This window comes from Melospiza georgiana, chromosome 9 (genome assembly GCF_028018845.1).
Source record: "Melospiza georgiana isolate bMelGeo1 chromosome 9, bMelGeo1.pri, whole genome shotgun sequence".
Taxonomy (NCBI): domain Eukaryota; kingdom Metazoa; phylum Chordata; class Aves; order Passeriformes; family Passerellidae; genus Melospiza; species Melospiza georgiana.
Window position 1 is genome coordinate 4,691,366 of NC_080438.1, and position 27,913 is coordinate 4,719,278.

Genomic DNA, 27,913 nt, shown 5'->3' on the forward strand with positions numbered 1-27,913 from the left:
GCAATTGTACACAAACTGGTAAACTAATTCACCTAAATTACTGGTAGGAATTGCCAGTTTTAAAACTGCACAGAACTCATGTAACAAAGAGGAAGTCAGGAGTACATTAACAATTACTTTCAATATCTTATGCTATTTTTATCTTCTATAACAATGTATTTTTGTCTTCTACAACACTGTATTTTTGTCTTCTACGACACTTCTATAATTGAACGGCAGCACTGCATTCTACCTCATTAAAAGTAAACTTAAATAATAGAAGTTATTCATTACTGAATAGATACAATCTTGCATTTTGAAGACATGACAAGGGAAATGATGAGATAATGATCAAGATTATTAGAGGTACACTTATGTGGTAAAAGCCTGAAGCCATTACTAAACAGTTAGTGTTACAAGAAAGTCCATAAAGGAGGTCTCCCTGTAAAAATATCAATAAAGCAGTGATATAATTTTGAATTTGAAATAATTACAGTGGCGATGAGTTACTAAAAACTGATAGTTCTGTCATTCAGAGACAGCCGTTCTGGTTAACTCACTGACTAGTCTTATCATCAAAACTTTAGCCTTCCTATTTTAATTCTCTTTGGTTGGGATACCAGTTCTGAGCTTGCTCCCTGGCCACAAATTGCTCTCTGAGTGAAGTACTGTGTACAAGTTGTGCTGCTTTTTACAAGCAAAGCTTTTGTATTGAAAGATGACACATCACTTCAAAAAACCAAAAAGCTCAGGAGTTTTAGGTTAAGCAAAATGCTGACTTGTAGCCCAGACTGTGACATTTCCTATGTCCATGGGGTATCAGGTTCCGAGGTGAAGGGGGTGTTGGTGGTAGCAAGGCTCCTTCAGCTGCAGCATTTTTCCTTCCACTTTGTGGAGATGCTCCAACTTCAGAGCCTGGGAAGAAAAAAAGATATTACTCCCAAAGCACTTCAGAATTACTGTCAGGATCACTTAGAAAATCATGGAAAAGTTGCACAAAACCTAAAGTCCCTTTCTAAGAGACAGCTTCAGTAAAGCTCTTTGATCTATTGACAATTAAACCCCCTGCACTTCAGGGTTTTTGCAGAGGATCAAAACCAAACACACTTAGTTGAAATAGACCATCCAGTGGAAGTATTTTGCAAGTCCTAAAGGTGGCTGCATTTACTATACCAGCACTGGGCATGTCCCACTGATTCTACATTTTCAAACTCCTGCCTTCAACCACTTTTGGCATTGATCAAGAAGAATGTTCATTTTTGGAAGCATATTATGCCATGAAAAGTTTAGATGAAGGCCCTTCTGTCTAGACACAACAAAGAATGAATATTTAATAGCTCCTCACCCCAAATGACATTAACAACTTAGTGCCACAATACATACAAGAACCTAAAAAAACAACTCAATTCCTTCTTTACAGATCACCTTTAGATTTTTTATTACAAACATGCAGTGTTTAAACTTCACACTTCTTTATAGCCTCAGGCAAATATTTTCCACGTCTGCAATTCTAAAATAATGCACATGACAACCTCAAGTCTTCTCACATTTATTAAGCATTTACCTACTAAATCTTCTCTGGAAGCAGCAGAGTGGGGGGTGCTGGTCCCTGGTTCTATCTTTAATGAAAGTCTGCATTGAAGAAACATTAAAAATTACTTTATCAGGAAATAAAAATATAAGTTTATGAAGAATAATTTTTAAAATTTATGATTGCAAGCTGCCTGATTCTGTGATTGCAAGGAATACTATGAAGGTAATACAAACAGTGCAAAGTTATCCTTAGCACACACTATTTCCAAACTTGATTTTTCCTGCCTATTGCTTTGGTTCACACAGACCACCAGGACCTTCAGTGCCCTGGGATGGCTGGCACACACATGAAACTGCTACTCCAGCTAAAACCTGGGAAAAATAAAATTGAAAATAATACACAACTTCTCCCCCACCTTGGCCAAAACATTTATTCTTGGAACACTTCATATTTTAAATTTTTTTATGAAGTGCACTAGTGTGCCAAGCACCAAGCCTTTTGTCTTTACTGGTCCAAAAGCCAAAATCCTCTTCTGTGTTTTGGAAAATACATTATCAACTTGATTTCAGCCATAATTCAAACTTTTTCTGTAACTTTTTAATGCCATTTCCAGCAGGCCCACAAAGAAGGCAGACTATAGGGGCAGATAACTCCAGGAAGATTAAGTATATCTTGTCCACACAATTTGCAGAACTAAAATCTTCGAAACTACTAACACTGAAAAAGCATCTATTTAATTTTGGGGAGGAAAAATTTAAAGTTTGACAGCTCCTCTCCCTCCCATTCCAGACAGTATAGCAATGATTCATTACAATTTTATAATTTAATTTTTTGAAATACAATCTTTTAGGAAGAAAAACACGTATTCAAGTCACAGTTGTTGTTCTCTAACTTCAACCTTTTTGCTGATAGACACCTCAGGGGATGAAAAGTAGAAGAGCCACTTTAAGTAAGAACAATTCTTCAAATAAAAAGAAGAATTTGACCATAAAAACATTCAGTTTGGAGATGTACAAAACCCATCAGTGCAAAACCAGACATTGAGAACAGCAGCCACGCTTCTGATTTATGTGCCATTGTCTCCAGTCACTGCCCTGCTACCAAAACATGGATTGTAGAGGATGAAGAGACAGCAGCTCCTTCATCAATCAAATTCCCCCTGCTAGTGAGTCCTAGCCAGTGAAGGTGAAGGATGGTGGAGAGTGGAATTCATGAACACAGTGTCCTAAGGAGACACTGCAGATAAGAAGCTTGGGTTTTGGTTAGCTTTTTTTTTTTCCTTCCTTCAAATGTTTGACCACAGAGTTTTACTCTCAGAGATAGACAAGTGACATTTCCCAAATCAGGCTGTAGAACATCCCAGGAAAAAGGTGAAGCTGGATGTTTCCACAGGGACACACAGAGAACAACTTCCAAAGCTCAGAAGTGAAGCCAAGGGTGTGAGTCCTCATTAACAGTTCTCTGACATAAACTGAAGGGTCCCATTTGCTGCCTTTCAGTAAATCCAAGCCAGGGCTATTAAATGGCAAAGCACAGCTGCTCCTGAAGTGTGCATCCCCCTCCTGCCATTCCAAGGGAGCTGCACAAGCAACCAATTCAAGCCCTCTGAGGTGACAAACTTCCCGGGCGGGCAGGATGGGAATGGGTGGGGAACCTCCTCGAGCACATCAGCCAATGAACAAAACCCCCCTTCATAGGCAACAGATTTGCCTCAGGGTGTTTCCTATCCTCAGTTCCTGTCTCTTGCCAGAGATTTCCCTCCCCCAGTTTTGCTGGATTCCAAATCACTTATTACAGTAATAATCTTTTAATTAAGGACATGGAAACCTTGGGTGGGAGGCTGGGAGGAACAGGCAGAGAACCTGCCTCTCAAAAACCAAGTGCTTACGTTTTATTCACACTTTATAAGCTAATCAAAGAGAAAAGTATTAAATGAAGTATTATCTGCAAGTCAAAGCTGTAAGTCACCCTCAGCAAAAACCTGGGGCTGGATGCACAGATGGTTTTGATCTGATGAAGAATGACTTGAGCCATCTCCAACCACAGGATTCCTCTTAATGACAGAGCAGTGTTACAGGTGAGCCATGTTTCTCAGCAGACCAAACCCACCTGAAGCAAGGGCTTGGTGCAGTCTGGCACAGAAAAGGGAGCAGATCTGCCATTCAGCATGTGGGAAAGTGCCTTGAGCACAACATCCTGCTGGAACCACAGCTGCTCACAGCTGCGGTGTCTGAGGTGCATCACCACAGAATCACAGAATGGTGTGGGTCAGAAGGAACCCTAAATCTCATCTAGTTCCAGCCCCCTGCCATGGGCAGGGACACCCACATAATATAATACAATTCCCCAATGCATGTGCAATCTCACAAGTGACAGGCTTTGAGTTATAGAAGTAATATTGTAATAAGTTATGGTCCATTTATAGCATTTTGTACTTACTTGTAATTGTCATCTTCTACAAACTTTTGTAATTCTTCTATGTACTGAACTGAGTTTAGGTATTTTTGGACATGAGGCAACATAGGAATATCTGGAAAACAGACAGCATTTATTGACACAGTGCCACTCATTGGTAAGCAAAGTTTTCTGCAGAAACTATTTGAACAGATTCAGATCTCTTGCCTTTTTATTTGAGATGGAGGTACAAACTACAGGCCCTAATGATACTGAAATTTTAGAACTTCACAGCAATTCTCATGCATTGAGCTGACAGTCTCCACACACACAAACTCCAGAGCTGCTCATTAGAGCACACACAAGGGAAAAGTAAAACAACATCCTTGGCCAAACCAAAGGCCCAGAACTGGAACATGGAGTCTGAGGACCCCTTCACAGCCCACATTCTCTTTACACTGAGCTTTCAGGGAAGCCACAATCCTCTGCTAATTCACACTCCACCATCACAAACACAGCATTAGGACTTTACTATAATAGGAAGAGGACTGCGAGGGAAACCATCTTTGAAAAATAAATACATTATCTGATCTATGGACAGAACTATAAATGTCCAAAAGACAAGCTGAATGTATTTTATTATTTCCAGTAAAAGTACTATTCCAAAAGAAATCCTATTTTTAGAATTCAGTCATAAAATTATGAACACAGGAATATAAGCTTATAAATACCAGTAAAACTACTCTTGAGTATGATGTACTATTACACATTTATGATCAGAAAAATGTATACTGCAGTTTGCTCAATGTAAGAGAAAGGCAATTTTATTCTGTCTCCTCACCCTGATGGGTGATCGTCTTAACCAACACTACTAGAATAAACCCAGACTTTTGGGCTGAGAGGATGAGGGACGGTGTTAATGGCATTCACACAGATCCAGCCTTACTTAAATTGAATCACAGCAGACAAAAATTAAAGCTTTTTAAGTTTTTCTCTTTAACACTCTGATATTTACATACTAGCTTACCATATTCACATGACTGCTGCAAATCTGAGATAATTCGAAGAATGTTGTTCATTAAATTTGTTCTTTGCTCACTTTCCAGAATGCTTGCTGTTGAGGGGTAGGCAGAGTCAATATATGTCAAGTCTGACAGATAAATACCTGTAATGAGATTAGAATGAGAAGTTTCTTTGTTTAATGTCTTTCACTGAGCAGGAAAAAGCCTGTAATCAAGAATATTGTGAAGCATTTTTGCTTGCACTAACATTAAAGCAGGTTGACAAAGCATTGTCTCAGAACAGGAGTTTGGATTTACCTGGGAAATAATTTTAGAAATCTAAAAGTAATTACAAGGACATGCACAGCTACTCATAAACCTCATCTTCTCCACAGCACCAATTTACTACTCTCTTGACAAACATGAAGCACACTAAACACACAATACTAAAATACACCATCAAAATTAATTGTTTAGGAAGTCTACTACTTCATTCCTCCAAAGCAGCAATTAAAAAACAATAGAAGGATAAATTATACCCAAAACACTTCAAGCTAAATAAAAACTCAAGCTAAGCAACATGGGAAAGATTAACTTAGAGAAAAGGAGCAGCCAGACTGAAATGAATGAATCCTGCAGTTTGTAATAATCACAGCTCCAAAGAGCCAACAGCCTGCTAGATAAGTCACTTCATATTCCCTGCCCGCCTTCTTCCCCTGAACTGCTCCTTCAATCCCCTGATCGTGTAAAGAGAAACTCCTCCTCCTTACACACTAATGCTGCAGATAAAATGTTTATTTTATTTCCAACCCCAACCCCATTTCTTAAACTTCACCTGTTTGTCTCAACTAAGCAAAGCATATCCTGACCAACTCTGCTGTTCAAAGGAAATGGCCTGCATCCCTTGCATCTTTCACAGATATCCCAATTTAAAAAATGACACAAATGTAAATAATATTATTTAAGAAACTTGTTTCAGTCTAAGGGAAATTTTTACATTATATTTTACTTCACCTCTCGGCCTTGTACAACCAAAATCATAACAAGGACTTTGGCTTCACAGGTGGAAGACTATTAATACAACCTCACAAGAACAGCAGTTGTGTTTGTATAGCACCTAACCAGCACAGTCCTCAAATGTGAGCTGGAAACTCTGGGCATCCCTCCAAAACCAACACACACTCACACACACACACACGTGTGTGCGCACACACAGAAACAAATTAAAATACTTGTGGTTGAAAGGTGACACATAAAAAAGTGAATAAAAAGGTATTATACATGACCTGATATACTACTAAATCTCTCAATTTTCTGTTCTGCTAGAAACAGTTTGCTAAAAAACAGAAAGGATAATCAGAAACATCAGGTAGTAGCATTTAATTGCTATGCTACCTAAAGTGCATAAGCTGTCCTGAATCTGAATTTACTAACCCATGTCCTAACAAGCCTTAAAAATCCCAAACCCACTCAATCTTCCACAGAAGGAAGTAAATCATACTTATTAACTATATTTAAGGAAATTCCCTGTAACAGGCACCTGCACTATTATGCAGGATTTTATAAACCACTGTATTTGCAGAATTACCTCTGAATGACTTGTACTGATCTTTTCTTTTAGCCTTCTAAGTCTTCTGTAAAGAGCAGTTCTCTAAACCTATTGGATGCATTCCTATGAAATCTAAAATAATTTTGAAAGCATACAAGGGTAATTCTCTTTCAAATGTAATTGGCATTGCCATTGTGAAGAAACCAGAAAGATCAATGGCAGTAAATTGAATGCACTCACGTGCTGGCTGAGCATGGACAGGACCAATCCCAGATCCTGTACTTCTTGTAGAGCGTAATCTCTGTGGCTTTTGCTACTTCTAACACCAGTCAGATGTTATCAAATATTCTGATACCTACCCAAAACCATCACACACAGAGTTTTAACGTTTTCCACATGTATTGGAGAATTCATGCCTTTAACAACTGGAACTGTTTCTTATTAAGTGAACGTCAAGAATTGAATGCGACATTCTGTTGAACATTCTTCTAGACTACAAATGCTTCATTTTTCCTGTTGTATCCAGCCAGGCTGCCCCTTTTATTCCCAGCAACACAAATCGAGTTTTATCAGCCTGAAAGAATCTTTCTTCTAAATGAAGCCCAGTACTGTAATAACTTGAAAGGCATCTTTAGGCAGCATAGTAAAAATGTTTGATTTGTAATTGCCTGCTGAACTCTTGCACAGTCCGTTGCCATATGGTACCTCCCTTCTACTGGCAAACAATCTTTCCTTGTTCCTAACTTCTCAGCCTCCCTACCCCCTCCTTTTCTGGAGGGTATGGATAGGAAATCCGAAGGAGGAGTTTCTTCTGCTCTCCGAGTGCTCGCGGTGACATCATAGGTGGGCTGAACGGCTGAGCCGAGCGTGTGTTTGTTTAAAAAAACACTGTCCAAAAGTGATGTATATGGAATCTGGGTCAGCTGTGGCTGGTTAGAGCACTTCTGCATGTGAGAATTAAACACTGCAGTTTCAAAAAACATCTCTCTCTCTCTCCTGGAATAACGCATATTGGAGCATTACTTTTTTTCTTTTTTTTAAACTGATTAGTTAGCTTGGTTATCGTATGGAGAAACCCAATTCCTCAATACAGCTTGGATCTAACAGAGAAAGACAAAAGCAGTTTTCAGCTCCAGCTGCAGATTAACACTCCACACCATCGGGTAATATAGGAAGCAAAAGCAATTTGGCCTCTGGATTTTCCATCTGCCACAGAAGCAAACCAGCTGGAAGACTTTATTTCTTGGTAAGTTTTAAAGTTATTCTTACTTACAAATTTAATTTTGATCTATTTCTGAATGCTACATGCATCTCCCTCAACATACAATTGTGAAGAAACAAATCCCTCTCAGCCTGAGAAACGTTTGACAACTAACATTAAGACTCATTTTTGTGGCATTTGGTAGACTTTGGAAAGAATTAAAAAAGGCACTGCATAAGAGCACAGACTAACTTGTTCCAGTTGTAGGGATGAACAAGTTTCAGTTGTTTAGCTGCATTGTTATCTACAGTTACAGAAAATTAGCACTACCAGATTCTTTGCTAAGCATGTAATTTGGTTACTGTGAACATACTCATGTGAAATTCTGATCCTACCAAAAGGCAAAAGCCAAAAATCCTATCGATTTCAGGGCAGCTGGATTTCACCCAACACCAGAGCATAGACCCAGCATTACTAGAACTAGAAAATGGATACCTCAATAAAACCACTGTGAAAAGTCCCAAGCAAATCAATGCACATCTGTAAGTAGCAATCATTGTATATCGTTTCAAGTATGTTTTTATTTATGGCACTACTGAGGAGCTGAAGTTGCCTGAGTCCTAGAGCCAACCAAGAAACCAGAGTCATACAGTGATTCTGAACATAATCGAGGTTGTAGCACAATCAATTGTGCAGCTGAAAATCCAAAGGCATTGCTGCAACAGGCACCAATACCTTTGTATTTGTACCTCGATTGAACTGCAGTTTGTTTCTAAATAAAAATCAATTTCATAAACATGAAATGCAGTGTACAAAGTAACAATACATTAAGTGGAAAATTGAGGGATTTGTTACAGTTCACTAGTGGAAGAAAGGGAGAAGAATGCTGCTGCTAATCGATGATTAAAACAAGAAAGTTGCTTACAAACAGAAGACAAAAATACAGATGAAAACCAAAAAATACTTGCTTATACACAGGAAAAGCGTAGAAAACTTTCTTCATGCTGACTTGAAAAATAAAATACAGTAAATAATCCAGAACAATGCAAATGAACTTCAGTGATGTATTTGCATTTACAAACTCAGAGCTGCCTGACACGGTAAGAGAGAATGAAGGGGCTGATGCTAAAAGGAGAGACCAAGTGTTACAGAAGACAAACTTAATTAAGATTTAGTAGCTACCAGAGGAAAAAAGTCTGAAGCAGCCTTGATAAACAAGAAAGATGGATCCTTTCCAAGTTCTTGAGCCCTTTTCCTTACTATTCTTTTGTGCTGATTTACATAAGGAGGAGAAAATAATCTAAACAACAACACAACCCCCCTTTGAAGCACATAATGTGCTTTGGACACCAGGCTCCATTCATTCATCATCAGCCAAGGGCTTTTTACACTGCTTAGAACAATTCCTAAACCTTCCACAAACGAAAACAGCTGAGTCAATAATTTTAAAGCAATAAACTGGCTGTATACAAGGTTTTAACTCTCTCTCCTTTGCTGCCTTCCAACTTTAGAGTTCAAATTTTGCAATGTTTGTTTTAAAAAAAATAATGCAATACTAATATTATGCTGCTGCCAAAACAATGATCTGAAGTACAGTGAAAAAAATATGCTATTTGAAGTTTTAAAGGAACTTACTAAAAAGAATGGAAATTCTGAACATTTAAACTTTAGCAGTTACTACATGGCTCTGCTGAGTTTTAGTTATTGTTTTATTGGGCTTTGTTTTGTGTAATGTGCCCTTATTGGTTTGGTCCTTAAAATTTATACACCAATGAATGAAGTACAATTTCCTACAGCAAGCATAACTGGATGCTTAATATCTTCAGTATCTGTTCTAAGCAGAACTCTAGAGCCTCAAAATCACACATTTCCAACAAACTGCACCACTGCATTGTACCTGCCTGTTCAAACAATGCAAACACACACAGTGGCTGCCAACAAATGCAAAGGAACCCTCATGCTGAAAAAACTTCACCAAAAAATCTGGAAAGGCCATGAAATTGTTCTGTGCTTTCAGAATATCTACTATGACAAGATTAACAAATCTCTTCTGCAGAGAATTTCTAAGAAGTGATCATTTGTTAAAGAGGCACGTTTTCAATGACAACCTCAAAATCCCCTGAAGATTTTTAGATTGCCTTTCCTAAAAGGAATCAGATTGATATGGCAATCTCTGAAGCAGAATTCTGTGACTCAATACATCACATATCTGATGAACAAAACCCAAGAACATATTATTTCTGGATCCCAGTCAATACAATTGAAAGTAATCCTGTTATTTCAGCAGAGGCAGAGGGAAAAGCACTTGTTTATATAGGGAGAAGTAACTTACTTAAATCCAGAGATATACTGAAATCCATGGGAACATTTCTCCTATAAGAAGAAGGGTTTTCCCACCTTAGCATTACTTCTAATGTCATGCACCCAGTTTTAAGCTAAAAAAAATCTACAAAAATCCTCACTTAGCCTGTGCAGACATAGGGGAACACAGCTGGGTTTATTGATTTCAGCTGCTAAGGCAAAGCTCAGCAGAAAATAAAGTCTGTGTAACATCAATAACTGAGCTCCCTGATTAGCTGGTTTCATGGGCAGAGCATCTTTAGTCTCAGCATTGTAATTTACTTTCTTAAAGAACCCAGTCTGTTTCTCTTCCTGCTACACGTAAGAGGGCACTGCTGGCATTTATCCCTTGACCAAATTCTCTTAATAAATATTTGGAATAAAGATAAGTACTGATACTGCATTTTCTACACAAAAGGAATCCTATATTCCCATTTATATACAAAAGGAATCCTATATTCCCATTTATCTGCAACTTTGTTATATTCACCCATATCACCCTACACTGCCCAGGGAGAACAAGCCTTTGTCAGCTCTGGAAGAATAGATTCCAATTTGTGTTGTGGGTTTCCAAATTTTACATCCTGCTGAACATGACTCACAGCAGTACAACAAAGAACAAATAGTTTGTTGTGCAGAAAGCTAAAAAATGCCAAATATATACCAGCTTCCCCACATCCTGATCCATGCAACTGTGTACTTGTGATTAGAATATTTCTAGGGGGGTAACAGTAGTCTGTGTTACAGCAGTTAAAAATAGAAGCTACTGGTTTGTTTTGCTCTTTTAAATTGGAATTTTGGACCTTTAAACACTTTTTAAAGTAATAAATCAAAAACTAATTTTGAAAGCGAGTTGGGGGTTTTTTGCACAGGGATCACTCTGGAAAAAGAAAGAAATCAGAAGAAATGTCATTAAACATAAAATAGTATTGAAGCCCTGTCTACAGCTCTGAGTGTTTCTGACAAGCTGATGAAGAAGCTTGTGTTGCTGTGAATAACTGCATATTTTCTTCTGCAGAAGCTATAAAACATCAGCAGGCCAGAACATACATAATGGAACTTCTACAGAAATCTGAGGCCCAAAACTGGGTGGCACAGAAACATGACAGAACCAGCTGAAGTGAGAGTTTGTTCTAATCTAAAAACCATGACATTTAATAAAGAGTTAGATAATGTATTTCAGAGCAATGGTATCTGTAATTACAAGATATTTGCTGCATTTCCAAGGTCTGCACCAGCAGCTCCACTCAGCAGAGGTGACTCCAAACCTTCAGGGAGGGTTGGAGACTGGTTCTGCCTGAGCTGATCCCTCAGCTGTCCCCTAACATTCTGCCACTACCTAAACACCTAAACCTGGGAATCCAGCACAAAATGCATCTGATCTAAAAGCCCTAAAACTATTTCCCAACTCTAATTTTAATTTGTCATTTAGGTCTTACATATTAGGCTATCATTCTGGGATACTTTGGATAAACAGCTCCTATTTTTTTAAGCTGCTTGCCCAGAACATCAGGAAATTTCTGAAACAGTATTTTCATTTCCTTCTAAGCTGATTAAAACTCCAGGTAAATATCTTACTCAGAACCTATTATTGTATAACAAGTTAGGCATTAAGCTGCTCAAACTTGACAAGCAATATTTTAAAACACTTCATTTTTTCAACATCAGCATTTCCATGGAAGTATATACATTCCTACCAGGTAGATTCTCAGAAGGAATTCATCCCTGCTTATCTGAATGTCTCAGTTTACTACAAGATATTTCTGAATTTCAAATTCTAGGGCATAATCTTATGCAGCTGCTGGATTTGGCTATGCTGTATTAGACCCTTTAATTCATTTAATGGTCTGACAGCATATGTATAGACACAGGGTTTGAAACTTTAATACATAAGGGTAAAAGTTCAAAATGAACACATTTAATATTAAAAGAAATGCAGAAAGCAGACTGCAGCAGAATACATGGTTAGAATGTGGACTCTGTAGCAAAGTGATTTGTTTTGAAAGATTAATTTAAGTTCTGTGTATTTCAGGGGGAAAATAATGAATGGCTGTGGGGAAAAATCCCCAGCCATTCATTATTTTAGTAACTGTAGGGTCTTAAAAATTCCCAAGAACTAAAATGTTATTAATTTTCTTGGATTATGAAGTACCTATTACACCCTGTGAAATGAAAATAGCAAAATACTGGACTTGTACTATGGCTTCATCCTCAAGCATATGCCACAAAGTCTCTTTCCCTCAATCTGCAAATACTAAATGCAAAAGTATCAAAAATGAGTTAGGAGATGCACAGAGGTTTTAAACTTCAGATAGTTAATTCAGCTCATCTTTGCCAAATTAGAAACCACACACAGACCAGTTTCCCATATGCTTCCCATGATGCATGTGAGCATTTAACCTAATGAACTACCAAATCTGAGCACTGTCCAAGTGATTAATATTTTAAATGCCTGAAATTACCGAAGAAAAACACACAACCAGCTCTGGAGAAAAGTGATATTTTTTCCTAACTTTTTTTTCTTTAAACAGAAGTTACAGTTTCAGCAGAGAAATATTAACAAAATTATTAAGTTTTGGTTTTGATAGCAGACACAAAAATACCTATTACTGCAAATTAAGTACTTTAAAATAAACTCCTCAAACTTATGGTGCTCCCTCCATTTATGCAGGGTAAGAAAGGATTTTTAGTACATGTTAAATGTATTTTCTTCCCTTTACAGAAGCAGGACTTGCAATACGACGACCAGACAAACAAAAAGTTACCAAAGATTTAAGCAGAATTTCTAGCTCTAACTCCTGATTGCATGTACATCATGGTTTAAAGCTTGTAACCACTGCTCTTAGGTAAGCCAAAAAATAAAGGCTTGACAGGTTTCCTGAGGCTGAGCAGACACCATTTATTACAAGAATATTAAAGCCAGTAACAGAACTGGGAAAAGGGACCCAACCCAAAAGTCACCTTCTCATTTGTAATGTGAACGTAAAGGAAGCAGCAGAGCTCTGCTCTCCTTTGGGATCACTGTGCCAGGAATGCCAAATGCACTTCAACTTGGACCCAGCAGGAACAGAAGGATGATTAACTTTGTCTGCTCTTACTGTATTACTCTTTGTAATTACTTAAAGGCCACTGTAGAAAGGCTATCCAAAGGCTGGCAAAAGGAGGCTGGAAAGGAAAGCCAGATCAACAGCTGAGATAAGAAGAGTGATCTGCTTCACAAAGCAAACAAATCATAAAAAATGAAGGTTCTTTTCTTTATTTAAGTGCTATCTTTGTTTATAATCTCAAATATTTTAAGCTAAAAAACAGGTCTCAGAAAACATTCCCAGATTTTTCTCACTGCACTTTAACTCTTCAGAGTTAAAAGAAACTCCTAGTTTTCTTTAAAAGAGGAATGAAACACTTCAGTATGGTTTTTATAACGACAACATCTGATACTTCAGCATTATTGGATAAAGATGTTCTCAAAGATACAAAAATAGTGCGACAACAATTCTAAATGTTCATCTCAAGGCAACTGAACAGGGACACATGTGAAGAGCAAACAGTGCTCTAAGCTTTCCTTACAAATTCAAAGTCACTTAAGTAATTTTTGATGTTTGCAACAATATCTAATCTCCTCCCTAACACTCATGTCCAAAAATAGTCTTAAAGATGCCTTTTCCAAGCCTACTAAATCTCTGTATATATAAACTTGAAAAATGGGTGTATATGTGAATGAGTATGTATATAGTATTTAATAAATTATACATATCTATCTATATATAAAGCTAAAGGAGGAGCAGAAAAGCTTATATAATCCAAATCCCAACATTTATATAAATAATTTCATCTCCCTCCTTCCCTTCCAGGAAGGTATTTTGCAAGCACTCCATGCTCCATAACCTTGTGCAGGTAATTGCAGTGAGCACAAATCTGAGCGATCTGATAACGGAATGTAACACAAGATCTAAGCACAACAATGTTTCTGAAAAGTTACCCATCGCAACAACTCCTTTACTAAATCCTGTATCTAAGTTATGGTGTTTCCTGCTCAAAACAGCCAGCCAATTAATGGAATCTAACTCCAAGGAAGAGATGCCAAAGGCATGGCTACATACATGCAAGCAAGGCAAACCCATCAGTTTAGGCAGTTTGAAAGTCCAGGAGCTTTAGTAACACCTCTGGTTTAATGACTTTATCTGTTCAACAGGCTCCTGGCAGTGGTCACACCTGCTTTACAATGAAGATACTGAAGTGGACTCTGGGTGTCCTGCTGTTCCTGCTGCTGTCTATCGGGCGCTGTGCGGAGCAATCCACGCCGAGCAAGACGCCCCAGCAGAGGCAGCCTCGCTCAGCAGACAGGCCAGAGGAAGGCAAGAAATGTGGTTACACCTTCCTGGTCCCAGAACAAAAAATCACGGGGCCAATCTGCGTGAACACGAATGACCCGGGCACTGGGAACAGGAAAGATGAAGTCACCAGGATGGACATTGAGAACCTGAAGGATGTGCTGTCCAAGCAGAAGAGGGAGATCGACATTTTGCAGCTGGTGGTGGATGTGGACGGGAACATCGTGAACGAAGTGAAATTACTGAGGAAAGAAAGTCGGAACATGAACTCTCGTGTGACCCAACTGTACATGCAGCTCCTGCACGAGATAATTCGCAAGCGCGACAACTCGCTCGAGCTTTCCCAGCTGGAAAACAAAGTCCTTAATGTTACCACAGAAATGCTGAAGATGGCAACAAAATACAAGGAGCTGGAAGTAAAATACGCGGCGCTAACGGACCTGGTAAACAACCAGTCTGTGACAATCTCGCTGCTGGAGGAGCAGTGCCTGAGGATCTTCTCGCGCCAGGACCCCCACGGGTCCCCGCCCCTGGTGCAGGTGGTGCCCCAGCACATCCCCAACAGCCAGCCCTACACTCCTGTCCTGCTGGGGGGCAACGAGATCCAGAGAGACCCGGGCTACCCCCGGGACAGAGACGTACGGCCACCGCCCGACCCCGCCACCGCTCCCACAAAGAGCCCCTTCAGAGTGCCCCCCCTGGCTCTGATCAACGAGGGTGAGTTACCTGTCACTATTTATCCAACCTGAGATCTCCCCGCTCCTGAGAGAAACTGTCCCAGCTGCTGAATCTTTGCTTCTTTTTTGCTGGGGTACGGATTAAAAGCACAAGATGGTATTTCTTGTTTGGACTCAGATGTTTATTAGTTCTTATAGCTGCATTTCTCCTCACAGAGAAAAGCAAGGCACAATTTTCCAACAATATTTTCTGGGATTCACATTCTCTGAACCGCAGAGAGAGAAAAAAAATTCTTATCTCAATTGCTGCTCCTCTTATTCACAAGTGGAATGCACTGTGGAAGACTGTTTACCTGAAGGGAATTGGTAATTGGATTCTGATGACAGTGTTTTGATTAATTGACCAATTGAATCCATGTGTGTGTGTCAGGACTGCTGACTGACAGTCATGAGATTCTGGGCAGTTAGTGCAGTTAGAATTGAGTGCTTGGCAGATTCAGTGTAATATAGTATAGAACAATACAGTAATAATAATTAATTAGCCTTCTGATAATATCATCATCTCCCCCATTGTCAGGGTTGCCATGCTTTTACTACAAGTTCTTATCTATATTCTATTATGAAGTGTGAGTTCTACAGAACTTCACTCTAACAAGTGAAAAATAGTCATCTCTCTCTCTCTCTCCAAGGCTTTTTAAGGATAAACTGTCCAATCAAGAAATGACACTTAAATTATTTTTACTTTTGACCCAATAATCAACCACTTGGGGCCTGCAATGTGGACTTTTTTATCCAATTACACAAAACCACTCAAACCCATGGAGAAGAAGGTGAAGAGGAAGGATCAGCCTCTGCCCTGAAACCTCCATCTTGCTTTATATTTGTTACTATATTCTAAAACCTTAAACTCTAGGTTTTCCACCGTGTGATATTACTTCTATTCAAACTCCACACCCACAATCCCAGTTCTATCATTCCTTTTTGGAAGCCTTCTCCAACAGGCCTCAGGTCAAATGCAGTGTTCTCTTGGGGGTCAGTACCCTTCAGCACAGAAAGTCTAAAATCCTCAGTAACCAGGGTTCCAACACTCAACCATAAAAACAGAAGGAAGAATTTAAAATACTGGTATAGCTCACTCTTGCTCCTGATTTTCTCTCCCCCTTCTACCTCCCAGGGAAAGCTTTAGTTTACCAAATGGCCTAAACCTCTCTAACATTAACTTGAAATGGCCAATACTCAGGAATTTAATCTGAACAATACTCACCTTCAATTCACAATGTGTTGGGGTTTCTCTCTGCAGCTGGATTTGAGTTATGAAAATATGAAAATTCAGTATTCGCATAAACTTTCTAATATTTACCCATTCCTTTGATGATGCCTGCTATCTACATGTTACAGTAGCTGGCAAGAGTGAATAAGAGGAACTAATTAATCATAAACAAATTAAATAATTTCAAGTTTTTGTCCTTTATACTTACATTTGAAGAAAATTCTATTAGAAGAATTTTGATCCTTCTATTCTGACCTGCTTTAAAATGAACATCTAAATCCACCAACACAGTCATGCAATGAGTCTCTAAATGTTTAGTTGAAATATTCAAGAGTGGTAAGTTTGAAAGGATAATTGAATTGAGGCTAGATCCAATTAAGAGACACTCAGCTTTGAAAATTTAAAATCAGTACCTACACTCCCAGTAACCTGCAGTCAGTGGGGGGTGGCGAGTTAAACTAAACCCATAAATACTATGAAAATACATTCAGGAGACTGTATCCCACCTTCACATGTTATACTCTTTAGGTCATTAGATAAATTCATTTATCACTAGGAATCAAAATTAGTGACAAAACAATTAACTACTTCTGAGCTGCCCTGAACCCTATCACGCTTCTCACTTTATTGAGATTTTGACAGAATCACTATTTTTAAAAATTCAAGGATTCAGAAAAACAAGTTTTTCTCAGACTTCCCTTTGAGTGCTTGCTCTTGGCTTCTGCTAGCACAGCAAAAGGGTTTGGTGTGGGGTTTTGGGTTTAGGTGGCTGTTTTGTTTTTGTTTCTTTCAAATTGCCTTTAGTCACAGCTGAAGGTTGAACTTGGTTCTTAAGATGAAGCCAAACATTCATTTGTGACTGTTCTGCAGCATTACACTCAACCAGCTGCTGATGTAAAGAACAACTATTTTTATTCAAGGTCTGCAGAAAATTCAGGCATGAGCCCAAGCAAAATGCCAGATGTCATGTGAATTTCAGTGGCACATCATGACAGAAAGGAAACAGTTCATATCAAAGCAGTGGCTGATGTCTGGTCAGACAGCACAAGTACAACTCTAAAAAAAGCCATGAGTTCCTGCTTCCCAGCAAAGCCTCCCTTCCAGGTGCTGCTCTCAACACATCTTTTTCTCAGTTCACGCCTGCTGCACGTACAAAAAGAGGCAACAGCACTAAGAGTTATCCTCTGAATTATCTACCTGGTGTTCACTGACGCCTCCACACCTAGAAGTTCAGAGTCTGAGTCTGTTTTTGGAAGAGAACACAAAGAAATTTTAGGATGCTACTGTAACATTATTCACCTTCCTTTAACACTGGATTCTTGAGTTAAAAGTTCAAGTGTTTCTTGCAATTCTTGCTTGGGAAAAGGAAGGCACAGAATTGCTACAGCTGGTAGAGCATCAGTCATCACAACCAAAACTGGGACATTCCAACACAATGCCCAGTTAGGATCTCTGGTTTTTAAAATTAAGTTAAACAGATTTCATGGTGCACAGAATCAAAACTATATCATAGAAGAAACATCTTTATGGTTAAAAGATGCAGATTTTTTAGAATGTATAAAGATGTCAAAAAAAGACCAATGGAAACCAGACAGTTCCAATTAGAAACAGGCCTGTTAAAGAACTGATGTCAGAATAAATACCTGCACCTCCTCACAAATACTTGCATGCAGGAGATGGGTCAGAAAGGTCAATGTGCATCTGATTACTGTGAGTGGAGAGAAAAATGCAAAATATATGGGGAACAAAAGGATGAAGTTCTGTTTTCTGAGTATGGTGGTTATTTTGTACAAAAATTGCTGTAAAAATGGAGGAAGGTTAATGTACCTGTGAATTGTAGTTGTCACAATTACCTTATTTGGAATGAAAACCAGTGATCCCCAGAATTAGTATCACTATTTTTGCAAAAAGTAGTTTCAAGTTAGTTAAGTACTTGAAAATTAGACACTGCCCCATATAATAATTTCTAATACCTCTTGGTTAACAACATACCTTATTTTTTTAAACATATGTCCAATTTTATTTTGGACTTTTCTTCTACTAATGCCCCCAACAACCCTCTCTACAAAGCTTACACAAGCACAAGTTCTGTATCATCAGCTCAAGATAACATTTGGCATCTCAAAATGGGTTCCAGTCATCAAGTTATCAAGCTTTCAACTTAAAATATTAAATCTCTTTCCTTCTCTACTTCATTTAATTTAGCACAGAATATGATCTGCACTAAATCATTCATCTAAGCCAGAATTTGGAAGTGAAATATTTAGCAGATCATCTTCTCAGAGTATTTCTGACTTATCACTGCCTCGGTGACATACATACACAGACTGTTACAAAAGACTAGATGTGCATGAGATACTTAGTCCTTATATAAACTATAAAACCTGTAAGATTTTAAACAGAAATTCATGCTTTTTTCATCAATCACACCTCCACCCACACCTGCACTGAGGAGAATCTCTCCCTTTCACAAACCTCAGCATTTCCTGAACAATATCAGTTCTTATAATGTGAACATTAAATAATTATACTTAACAAAGAATTTACTTCAGTAAAAAGATTCAAGGCTATACACCAAAAATTATGGGATATGTTGGATTTCCTTACATTCAGAGCAGAAGTCTCTTACCTCTACCACAACATTAATTTATGTTAATACATGCAGACAAAGCTGAGCATCAAAGCACATGAGCTGTATCCTGTGAACTTAAAGCCAGCTGAACTCCAGAAGTGATCCAAGTATTACATAAACAGACTGGTACAATTCTGTCTGCCTTAAAAACTGCTTAAAATGACCCCAAACATCTGCTTGGGTCCCTCATGGAAAAAAACAAATACTCAAGTCCTCCTCCAACAACAATCATGTGGGATAACACCCAAATAACAGCAGATCTAACTAAGCCATTCTTAGTGTTCAATTAACACTACAAAATAGAAGGTTTATTTGTTTATATTTTTCCTAAAGCAATAATTGCTTTACAAAAACACTCCTGGAACAAGATCCCTGCTCAGTTATAGAGCATCCAAATTTACTTCAGACAGATCAAGGAAAGGGAATGAGACCCTGCTTAGTCCAGGAAATTATCAATCCCCTGGACAAACTCTGGGAATTTAAATTGTGAACAAGAGGGAAAAAAAGCCCTTGTACACCAAAGCTACAGGATTTCTTTCCTGAGGTGCCACTGTTTGCCCTGGAAGAATGACAAAGCCATCCCAATCCTGACAGTGCACAACACTTACAGCAATGGCTCAGTGTCTGTGACACTCCTGTCACAGCCACAAGCTCTGAGTACTCCTCATTAGACACATGAGCTTCATGCACTCTAATTATGCTTTACAGATTTCTTGCTAACTACATACTTGTCCAACTGACAACTACTACCTGAAAACCTTTTAAAAAATGCCATTTTCAGCTTGCTTTTGTCACACAAGCTTAATCTGTAGTGAAGTGCCTTTCCCTCAGCCTCTACTTTTGATTAAAGAATAACCTCAACAAATTTTTTCTATGCTGTTTTGCACATGAGCTGTTTCTGTGACTGATGGCTTCTCTCTGAATTTTCAAAATTTGAGAAAACAAACCCTTTGGAAGGAGAGGAAAGCTGTTGCTAGTTTATTTGCAGATGTGCTGAGTTTTCAAATACATTTAGGGCATCCACCATTAACTAGTCATCAGAACATACTTTGCTTTTCATTAGTAAATTATCAGTTTCTATAAACTAACTGAAGTAATGACACACAAACAAAATTTTTTCTAAACAGCAGAAAATAAAAACATTACCAAAAACTGAAAGGCAAACTAGGCAAGATTTTCAGAGACATGTAAGCTGCATCCTTCTCAGAGAATTACCAGATGGTCTTCTCTAAGTATTATTTGTAAAACCACCATTCACATGGACTAAAACAGAGCTTTCAAGCAGCACTCACAACAGCAACAGGAATTTTGTGCAACCACAGCCCTGAGAACAAATATGTGAGTCCTTTTAGCTGCCCAAAAATCCTTCTCCTTATGTGCTTGCTTATTTCCTTCATCAGTACCCATGTACACACATGACACCAGGATGACACAGGAAACTTAAGAAATGTCCTATCCACAGGTAACAGCCTAATCCTCAAAGTGCTTAAGTACATAACAGCAGAAAATAATGCAGCATAAGAATTCTCTCTGACTAAATTCTATGTCTGTAGTCTCTCAGTAGATATTTCTTATAGCAGCTCTCAAACTATGTATATATTCAGAAACAGGTAGGGTTAGTTGGGTATCCTGGGTTTGTTTTGTTTTTTACTCCCACCAGTTTCAAACTGGTGTGCCAGAAAATGAAGGAAATTGATGTCTGCCTTTTGCACAAGAAAATAATTAATGAAAAAAAAAATTCATATTGTTTCTCAGTATCAAGAGCTGCTTGTATACTTTGTATAAAGTATACAAGTACACTCATATATATAAGTATAAACCTTTGCCACAGCAGACAAAAAAATCAGGTGCTGGTAACCAAAGTCCATTAATTATTTAGCAAAATGAAATTTTTGTTCCAAAACACATGGAGAGAGGATACTGACATGTTTATGTATATATACAAGACAGTAACTTTTTGCACTGTTCTCCATAGTAGGTTTATACCTTAATTGAATTCCTGACTTTCCAGTACAAAATATTCCTGGACAATGGGCACTGCACAGCCAATCTTGAAGGCTTACAGTATTTCTTTTCCAAAAGGTCCATTCAAAGACTGCCAACAAGCCAGGGAAGCTGGGCATGCCAACAGTGGGATTTACATGATCAAACCCAAAAACAGCAACGAGCCAATGCAAGTGTGGTGTGAGAACAGCCTGGACCCTGGAGGATGGGCAGTTATCCAGAAGAGGACAGATGGATCTGTCAACTTCTTCAGGAACTGGGACAGTTACAAGGTAAATTCTAGAATGCAGAACATCAGTAGGCAAAGAAAGATAATTGAAAAGAGTGATCATCCCTCAGAGGCAAACACATTTCAGTGAGAATGTCCCACTTCCCTCCATGCACAGTTAACTTTGCATGAACCAACCTGGCTGAGACAGCCCGGGTTTGTAATGCATAACACAACTGGGAGACATGTTATTCTAGACAGTGGCTGGGAAGTCATTAATTACAAATTAAAACTGAACACATGATTTTTATTAACACACTGAGAACTTCAGTGAGTATTTGTAAAGCTTCATTTGTCTCCCTTATGAATAAGCAAACTCAGCCAGTGAAGTTATTCATTTAAATGATTCATTCTCACACTAAGAGATTTGCTGGATTGGGGGCTCAACTTAAAAATAGTTCTAATAATGAATTAAAGGAAGTAATTTCCACCCATTAATTTAGATTAGAAACTTAAAGATGTCAGGCTGGTGAAAGGAAACACATTGCTGTGTGTTGCTGTGATATTGTGCACTAGCAGGCACAATGTCTAGGATGACAAGAGGATGCTGCTCTGGAGGATTTACATGCTAAATGGGAAATCTGAAAATCATTTTGTTGGGGTAATAATAATAATAGTACTACTAATAATAATTACATCTAGGATACAAATTAACATGAGGATTTTTGCTTGCATTCTTGGAGTTTTGTGATTCAAATATTAATCCCTAAATCAATAATAACTACAACGATTATTCAATATTCAGTCAAACAAACAAATTATTATGCAAAGCCTTTACTTCTCAGAGCAGTCCATGGCTGGTTTTGGAGTTGTTAAATGTTCTAAAGTGTTTTAAGGCAGTTATGGAGTGCCTGATAAAGCAATCACCAACATCTGAACCTAATGCAACACCAAACATTAACAATACTGGTTTACTTGGGGAAAGCAGACAGCAGATAGGAAATATCACTTCACAGCTACTGTGCTGGTAGTGACTTGAAAGAAAATGTGTCTTTATATTAATTTCTAATAAATCCTCTAAAGAACACAGAGGAATAGTGTGATTAAATTCACAGTAAGAAACAACACCAGTTGCAATACAGAAGCAACAAGAAGTTATTTGCCTTGAATGCTGAGACTGTGCAATCATAAATACCTTTTTCAACCTGGAATTATAACCTAAAATTCCATTATTCACCCATTATTACAAATCCCCTTAGCTTTGTCAAGAAATATTGCTTCAGTTTCCCTATTCTCCCTCCCTTTACCTTAACAAGAGGAGGACAGCAAGAACAGAGATGTTTTGCCACCATTAATGGTGCTGGCAGCATCTCGTGCAGCTTAGCAGTCCCAGTGCAGCAAAATAAAGCACTTGAATGCATGGGTTGAAGTCTTTCAGAAGTTCAGAGGCTCTCAGTACCCAAGTTCCCCTGGTTTATCACACTTCTGCTGATGAGTGTTTTAACAAGCACGGATAACTAAGCTAACAGCACCTTCTGATCTTCTTTTGCACAGAAAGGATTTGGGAACATTGATGGAGAGTATTGGCTGGGCCTGGAAAACATCTACATGCTCACCAATCAGGATAATTACAGACTCTTGATTGAGCTGGAGGACTGGAGCAACAAGAAGGTGTACGCAGAGTACAGCAGCTTCCGCCTGGAGCCCGAGAGCGAATTCTACCGCCTGCGCCTGGGCACCTACCAGGGCAACGCTGGGGACTCCATGATATGGCACAATGGGAAGCAATTCACAACCCTGGACAGGGACAGGGACATGTATTCAGGTAAGCAAAGCGGTGTGGCTGAGAAAAGTGAGTTAAGTGTGTTCCACCAGTGACACCTCACGCCTCAAAAAATACAGCACAGGACAAAAACAGTGTGTAAATTCTGGTAAAATAACCCTATTGGGAGATGCTTCGAATCAATGATGATAAAAACCACATTGGGAAGGCCCCCTTCGAGCCCCTATACCTGTCAGAAATTCAAAATCTATCACCCTCACTGACAACACTCTGCAGCAATTTTCTGTTTAGCTCATCACTTGCACGTGACTGCAATCAGAGTATCTGTCCAGGTGATGTCTGAGTAGTGCTGCTGCCACAGAATCACCAGGAACTAAAGCCTCTGAAGAGCATGAAAGGAACTGCAAGTGTGCAGAAGTTAATACTTTAGAAAGGGGCCCATCATTTGGTTTTTGCACTCCTTAAAGCTCCCTTTCTCTCATTTCCACCAGTTTTTCCCTTGCAGTAACAGGAAGCTTGGGGAGTGCAATACTTCAACTGCCTTTCCTCAGCTGTCAATAACCATAAAGCTGGACAAATCCGGCAAACTCTTAGACAAGCCTGTAACAGTAAAAACACAAGTTACAAGCAGCTCTTTGTGGAACCCTGGCCCTGTGTGCTGCTCGGGGCTGTATCAACTCACGTTGCTTCCGCTGGAGTACTTCTAAACAGCACATAACCTGAGTTCCTTGGGTGTTAGCTCATGGACAAGCACTGCTGGCAGGCTGAGAGGAGTCTCTCCTTCATTTTCAGCTGTCACATTAAAGACCATGTCAATAACCCCCCCCTCCAGCAATGGCTGCTGTTACACCAGAATTTACAGTTTAGCAAGAACAGCAAGCTGCGACCACAACAGGCTATGAAGCACTTCCAAGCTGCCTCTGCGAATAAGCCACAATATGAAAACATTTAGCAAATCTCCCTTTGTGCTGCTTAAAGCTGAAGCTCACCCATGTCCTTCTGTTCCACAGGAAACTGTGCCCACTTCCACAAGGGCGGCTGGTGGTACAACGCCTGCGCCCACTCCAACCTCAACGGGGTCTGGTACCGAGGGGGCCACTACAGAAGCAAGTACCAGGATGGAATCTTTTGGGCTGAGTACCGGGGAGGCTCCTACTCCTTGAAAGCAGTTCAGATGATGATCAGACCTATAGACTGAGGAGGAAAATCCCACAGCGCTCCCATATAAAATTCTCGGTGTTTGAGCTCCAGAAAAAAAATAAAATGTTACTTTTTAATCATTATTTTGCACAATCTGCCCCTGCAAAAAGCAGGTCTACAGTTTTCCTGTCTTCTTTCCCCTGTTATGTTCCCCTCTCCTTTATTAGGATCCTTCTCTACTGTGACAGTGTTTTTTTTAAACACGCATTCACAAAAGCAGATGTTTGTGCTTGCAAAGCATATTTATCTTTTTTTTGAAGATCAACATGCTTGATGTAAACAGTCAAAACTGGTAAAAAATTCCAGGTCATTGACAAAATATAAGCTTTTCCAGTTCAAAAAGCTTATGCTTTTTCAGGTTAGCTCAACCCTTCAATGTAAATATGTGAAATGACATTGTCTTGCTTTAATGTGAAAATTGATTAGTTATTTAACAATTTATTTAAAAATGTTGGTATTACTTTCAATGGAAAATATGACTTCACATTACAGTTTGATATTTACTCCAAGAACCTACATAAAAAATTTTAGCTTTGCCAGCCGAGAAAGATTTTTGCAACAAACAATTATTCCAAAAAGAAGAGGCAAATTTAACACAAAATACAAACTTCTTAGGGAATTCTCTACACTGCTAAGATCTGCAAGTTCTACCTTCTGTAAAAAAATTAGGCAAAATGTTCCTTGTGTACGAAAATCAATTGTATAAAATTATTGATAAACCTGAGACAACCAAATTACTTGGTACTTTTGTCACCTTCAAGCTTTCTAATTAAACTTTGAACTTTAATGGCAAAACTGAAAGTCCTGGTATTAAAATCATAACTTGACACTTCCCAGCTCCACTTAAGAGTGATGAGGGCTCACCAAGCATTCACACACAGTCATCCAGATAAGTCTCTGAATATCAGAAGTTTTCCTCCAACACAGCTTTCTGCTCCCACAGTAAAACAAAGCTTAGAAATCAGCTCTGAGTGTGTTCTCCCTGAGATCCCACACTTGGGCTGCTCTTATGACACACACATTTCCCTTCCCTTACCCCTATACAACTTTTGATACTGTTAAACTAAATTTTAGCTTCTAGATATCAGATTTTCACTGGAATTAATATGTAATTTAAGAAATTAAATAGAAAATACTTTCCCAACATTTAACAAAAACTATACCACAAACTGACTCAAAACAAGATATTTCCAAAATCAGATACAACCAAACATTCGCTTTAGGTACCAGAATCTTTCTTCCTGTTATATAAAATTATTTTATAACTGTACTTATAGCCACACAGGTTGCTTAATTTAATTTTATATTATGTAAAACTGAATATGCTGTTCTGAACTGTAATCAATGTATTTGTTTAGCAACCCATAGGTGCCTTCAGGATTGTAAGGAACTTTGTCCCTATTTAAATAAGAAACCATAATCCAGTATTATTATGTTAAATTAGTCAATATCAATTACCATGCAAAGCCTCAGATGTAATTCAGAGGACAAAACCCAGCATTTTGCTTTCAGAACACACCCTCTGGAGCAGAGATAAAGCTTCATTGATTATGTATGGCTGCAAGGCTTGTAGTTAAATCTTTGGTCAGAGATCAAAGCCAACCAGTTCCACCAATATTTAATTGGGGTTGGCAGCGGTGGGGAACCAGTCCCAGTATATTCCACCCCTAAATTCCAAGAATTTTAACTGACACAAATGTTTATGATTACAATTCTGAAATTGTTCTTCATACAAGGAATATTTGTTTGTTACAAATATCATACAGATCTCATTGATTGAGTGTCTTGCAAAACATTTTTTAATTGCAAATGCTTAAAATTCTGACTCTCTATAGCCTTTTTTCTCCATGGTAGCTGGATAGAAGAGCAGTTCAGGTAAACTTAAAAAAAAGAAAATGCCCTCCAAAACATTCCTTAATGATCACTTCTGACAGCTTTTAGTTCATTCAACAGGCAGATTTCCTCTCCTTGGCAGAGAGTGTATTTTACCCCATGAATCTCTTGCCTGCTACAAAAACAGTGTTTGTTTATTCAGTGCACTCAGTGAAAGGTGTACTTTGCAGAAACCCCAAAGTAAAATTAGCTTGCACTCAGCCTTTTAATTAAATCTGATATATTAGACATCTAAAAAGTGAGCCTTCCCCAATTTAAAGGATGACATTAATTAAACATCATTACAAAATCCACCGAGAAACCTCAGACTGTACACATGCTGTGCTCTGAAAGGAAAGAGTTAATTAAGCTGCCAATTTAAGATTATGAGGAAGGAAAGCATAGCATGTCTTCTTCAGGTTGGTTCATGCTTCGTACAATAATTCACTTTCAAGTGCTTGTAACTCTATCAGTTTGCAGCTTTTGGGGTGAGTTTTCTAGCAGGGTGAATGACTTTAAAAGTTCAATGTTTTCTCTCACACCTTTTCATTTGAAAGATTTTCAGAAGAGCCTGTAGCACCCCTCAGCCTTCTTGCCCTGGGCACTCAGAAGCAGCCTGTCTGGGAAGGATAAAGCCTTCACCATTCCACTTCCATCAGTTCAAATTTAACCAGGCAGACCTCAAGAAAGTTCAACTCACACAAAACCTGAAACATGGTTATCACATCTATTTCCAAAACCTATTGCAAACACTATCACTGAAGCAGATGAATATTCCTCAGATGAATACTTAAGAACCTGTTTTCAGCTTTTCTCTTTCTGGATATCACTTCTCAAAGACAGCTATAAGAAAAATATCTCAAAGGTAGTACTGCTTAGTTAAATAAAAATCTTACTTCTCAAGATATGGCTCAGTTGTTTCATTGTGCAATCTCAAATGGATCAGAACTCTGGAATGAGACTCCCTTGGAGAAGAGGGTTTTACTCTAAGGTGAAATATAACATTACATACACAGGTCCCATTTGTTCTGGCTGCTTCAGCTGTCTGGGTGATGCAACACTGAAGACATATCCCACACTATGTATCAAGGGCCTGCTGCTGAACATATTTATTGGTGTTGCACAGCTTTTCACACTCCCATTTAAGTAGGTGAGTGCACACTGATGATGTGCTGCTCTCACCTGCATTTCTAGAATTCTGGAATCACATCACAATCATTGCTGCAAGGAGCTGAGAAACATTTTTACTTCCTCCCCCCAGCTAAATGTGGAAGCACATCATTATCTTGTCCACAGAGGGTGAGCTGTGGAAATAAGACAATCTGTACTTCTGTGGCTCCACTCCTATTGGCAAAACCTACACCAAGAAAGCATTTCAGCTTTTTGTTATAATGCCAAGATGGGCATAAAAAAAAAAAATCTATATCCACATCTGGTATTTGGCTGCCTAAGGGTGAAACACTCATCCTTGAAATTGCAGCTGAAATTCCTTTATAAGCTCATTTTCCCTGTGACCTTCCAAACAGAGGTGTCCATGACCAGTGTTTCTCTAGAGGGGATTCGCAATTGCAAATTTAATTTTATGGCAAGTCTGATGCCCTACACTCTTCCAAAGAGCATTTGGAAGGAGCCCCCACTCCTCCTTTTAGCATGAGAGGGAATGGTTCTCCTGAGGAATCCCTGCCCTGCACATGCCATGATCACCACTTCCATCTGCAGACTTCTGGGCAGGCTTTCCTACATGTTTTAAACCAGGAGCAGCACTACTCCCTTACAGAATCCTATAGCAAAAGTATTCGTTTTAGGAATTGTAAGCTGTAACTGATAAGCTTAAAACAGTAAGTTAAACAAGCAGTTTAAGTCACTTCTGTTCCAAATTACTCTTACATTAGTAAAAATGCCTTGGGAAGAAAATGGAAGAAATAACAAATCTACTCA

The 27,913-nt window shown here is 38.6% G+C and overlaps 2 protein-coding genes across 4 annotated transcripts in view; one reads left to right on the plus strand and one right to left on the minus strand.

Moving 5' to 3' along the window:
* RALGPS2 (Ral GEF with PH domain and SH3 binding motif 2) overlaps window positions 1–27,913 on the minus strand; it is a 114,666-nt gene that overhangs the window by 31,291 nt on the left and 55,462 nt on the right. For all 3 annotated transcript variants that reach the window (XM_058029769.1, XM_058029771.1, XM_058029770.1), the window contains exons 9-12: window positions 4,935–5,072; window positions 3,953–4,043; window positions 1,544–1,611; window positions 759–894 (exon numbers count right to left, since the gene is read on the minus strand). In XM_058029769.1, the coding sequence (XP_057885752.1) occupies window positions 759–894; window positions 1,544–1,611; window positions 3,953–4,043; window positions 4,935–5,072 (433 nt within the window). The remainder of the gene's footprint in view (window positions 1–758; window positions 895–1,543; window positions 1,612–3,952; window positions 4,044–4,934; window positions 5,073–27,913) is intronic.
* Window positions 7,366–26,841, plus strand: ANGPTL1 (angiopoietin like 1). The gene is made up of 5 exons (XM_058029773.1): window positions 7,366–7,703; window positions 14,191–15,046; window positions 20,991–21,184; window positions 22,675–22,945; window positions 23,914–26,841. Exons 2-5 carry the CDS (start codon window positions 14,221–14,223, stop codon window positions 24,099–24,101), a joined length of 1,479 nt encoding a protein of 492 aa, XP_057885756.1. The 5' UTR covers window positions 7,366–7,703; window positions 14,191–14,220; the 3' UTR covers window positions 24,102–26,841.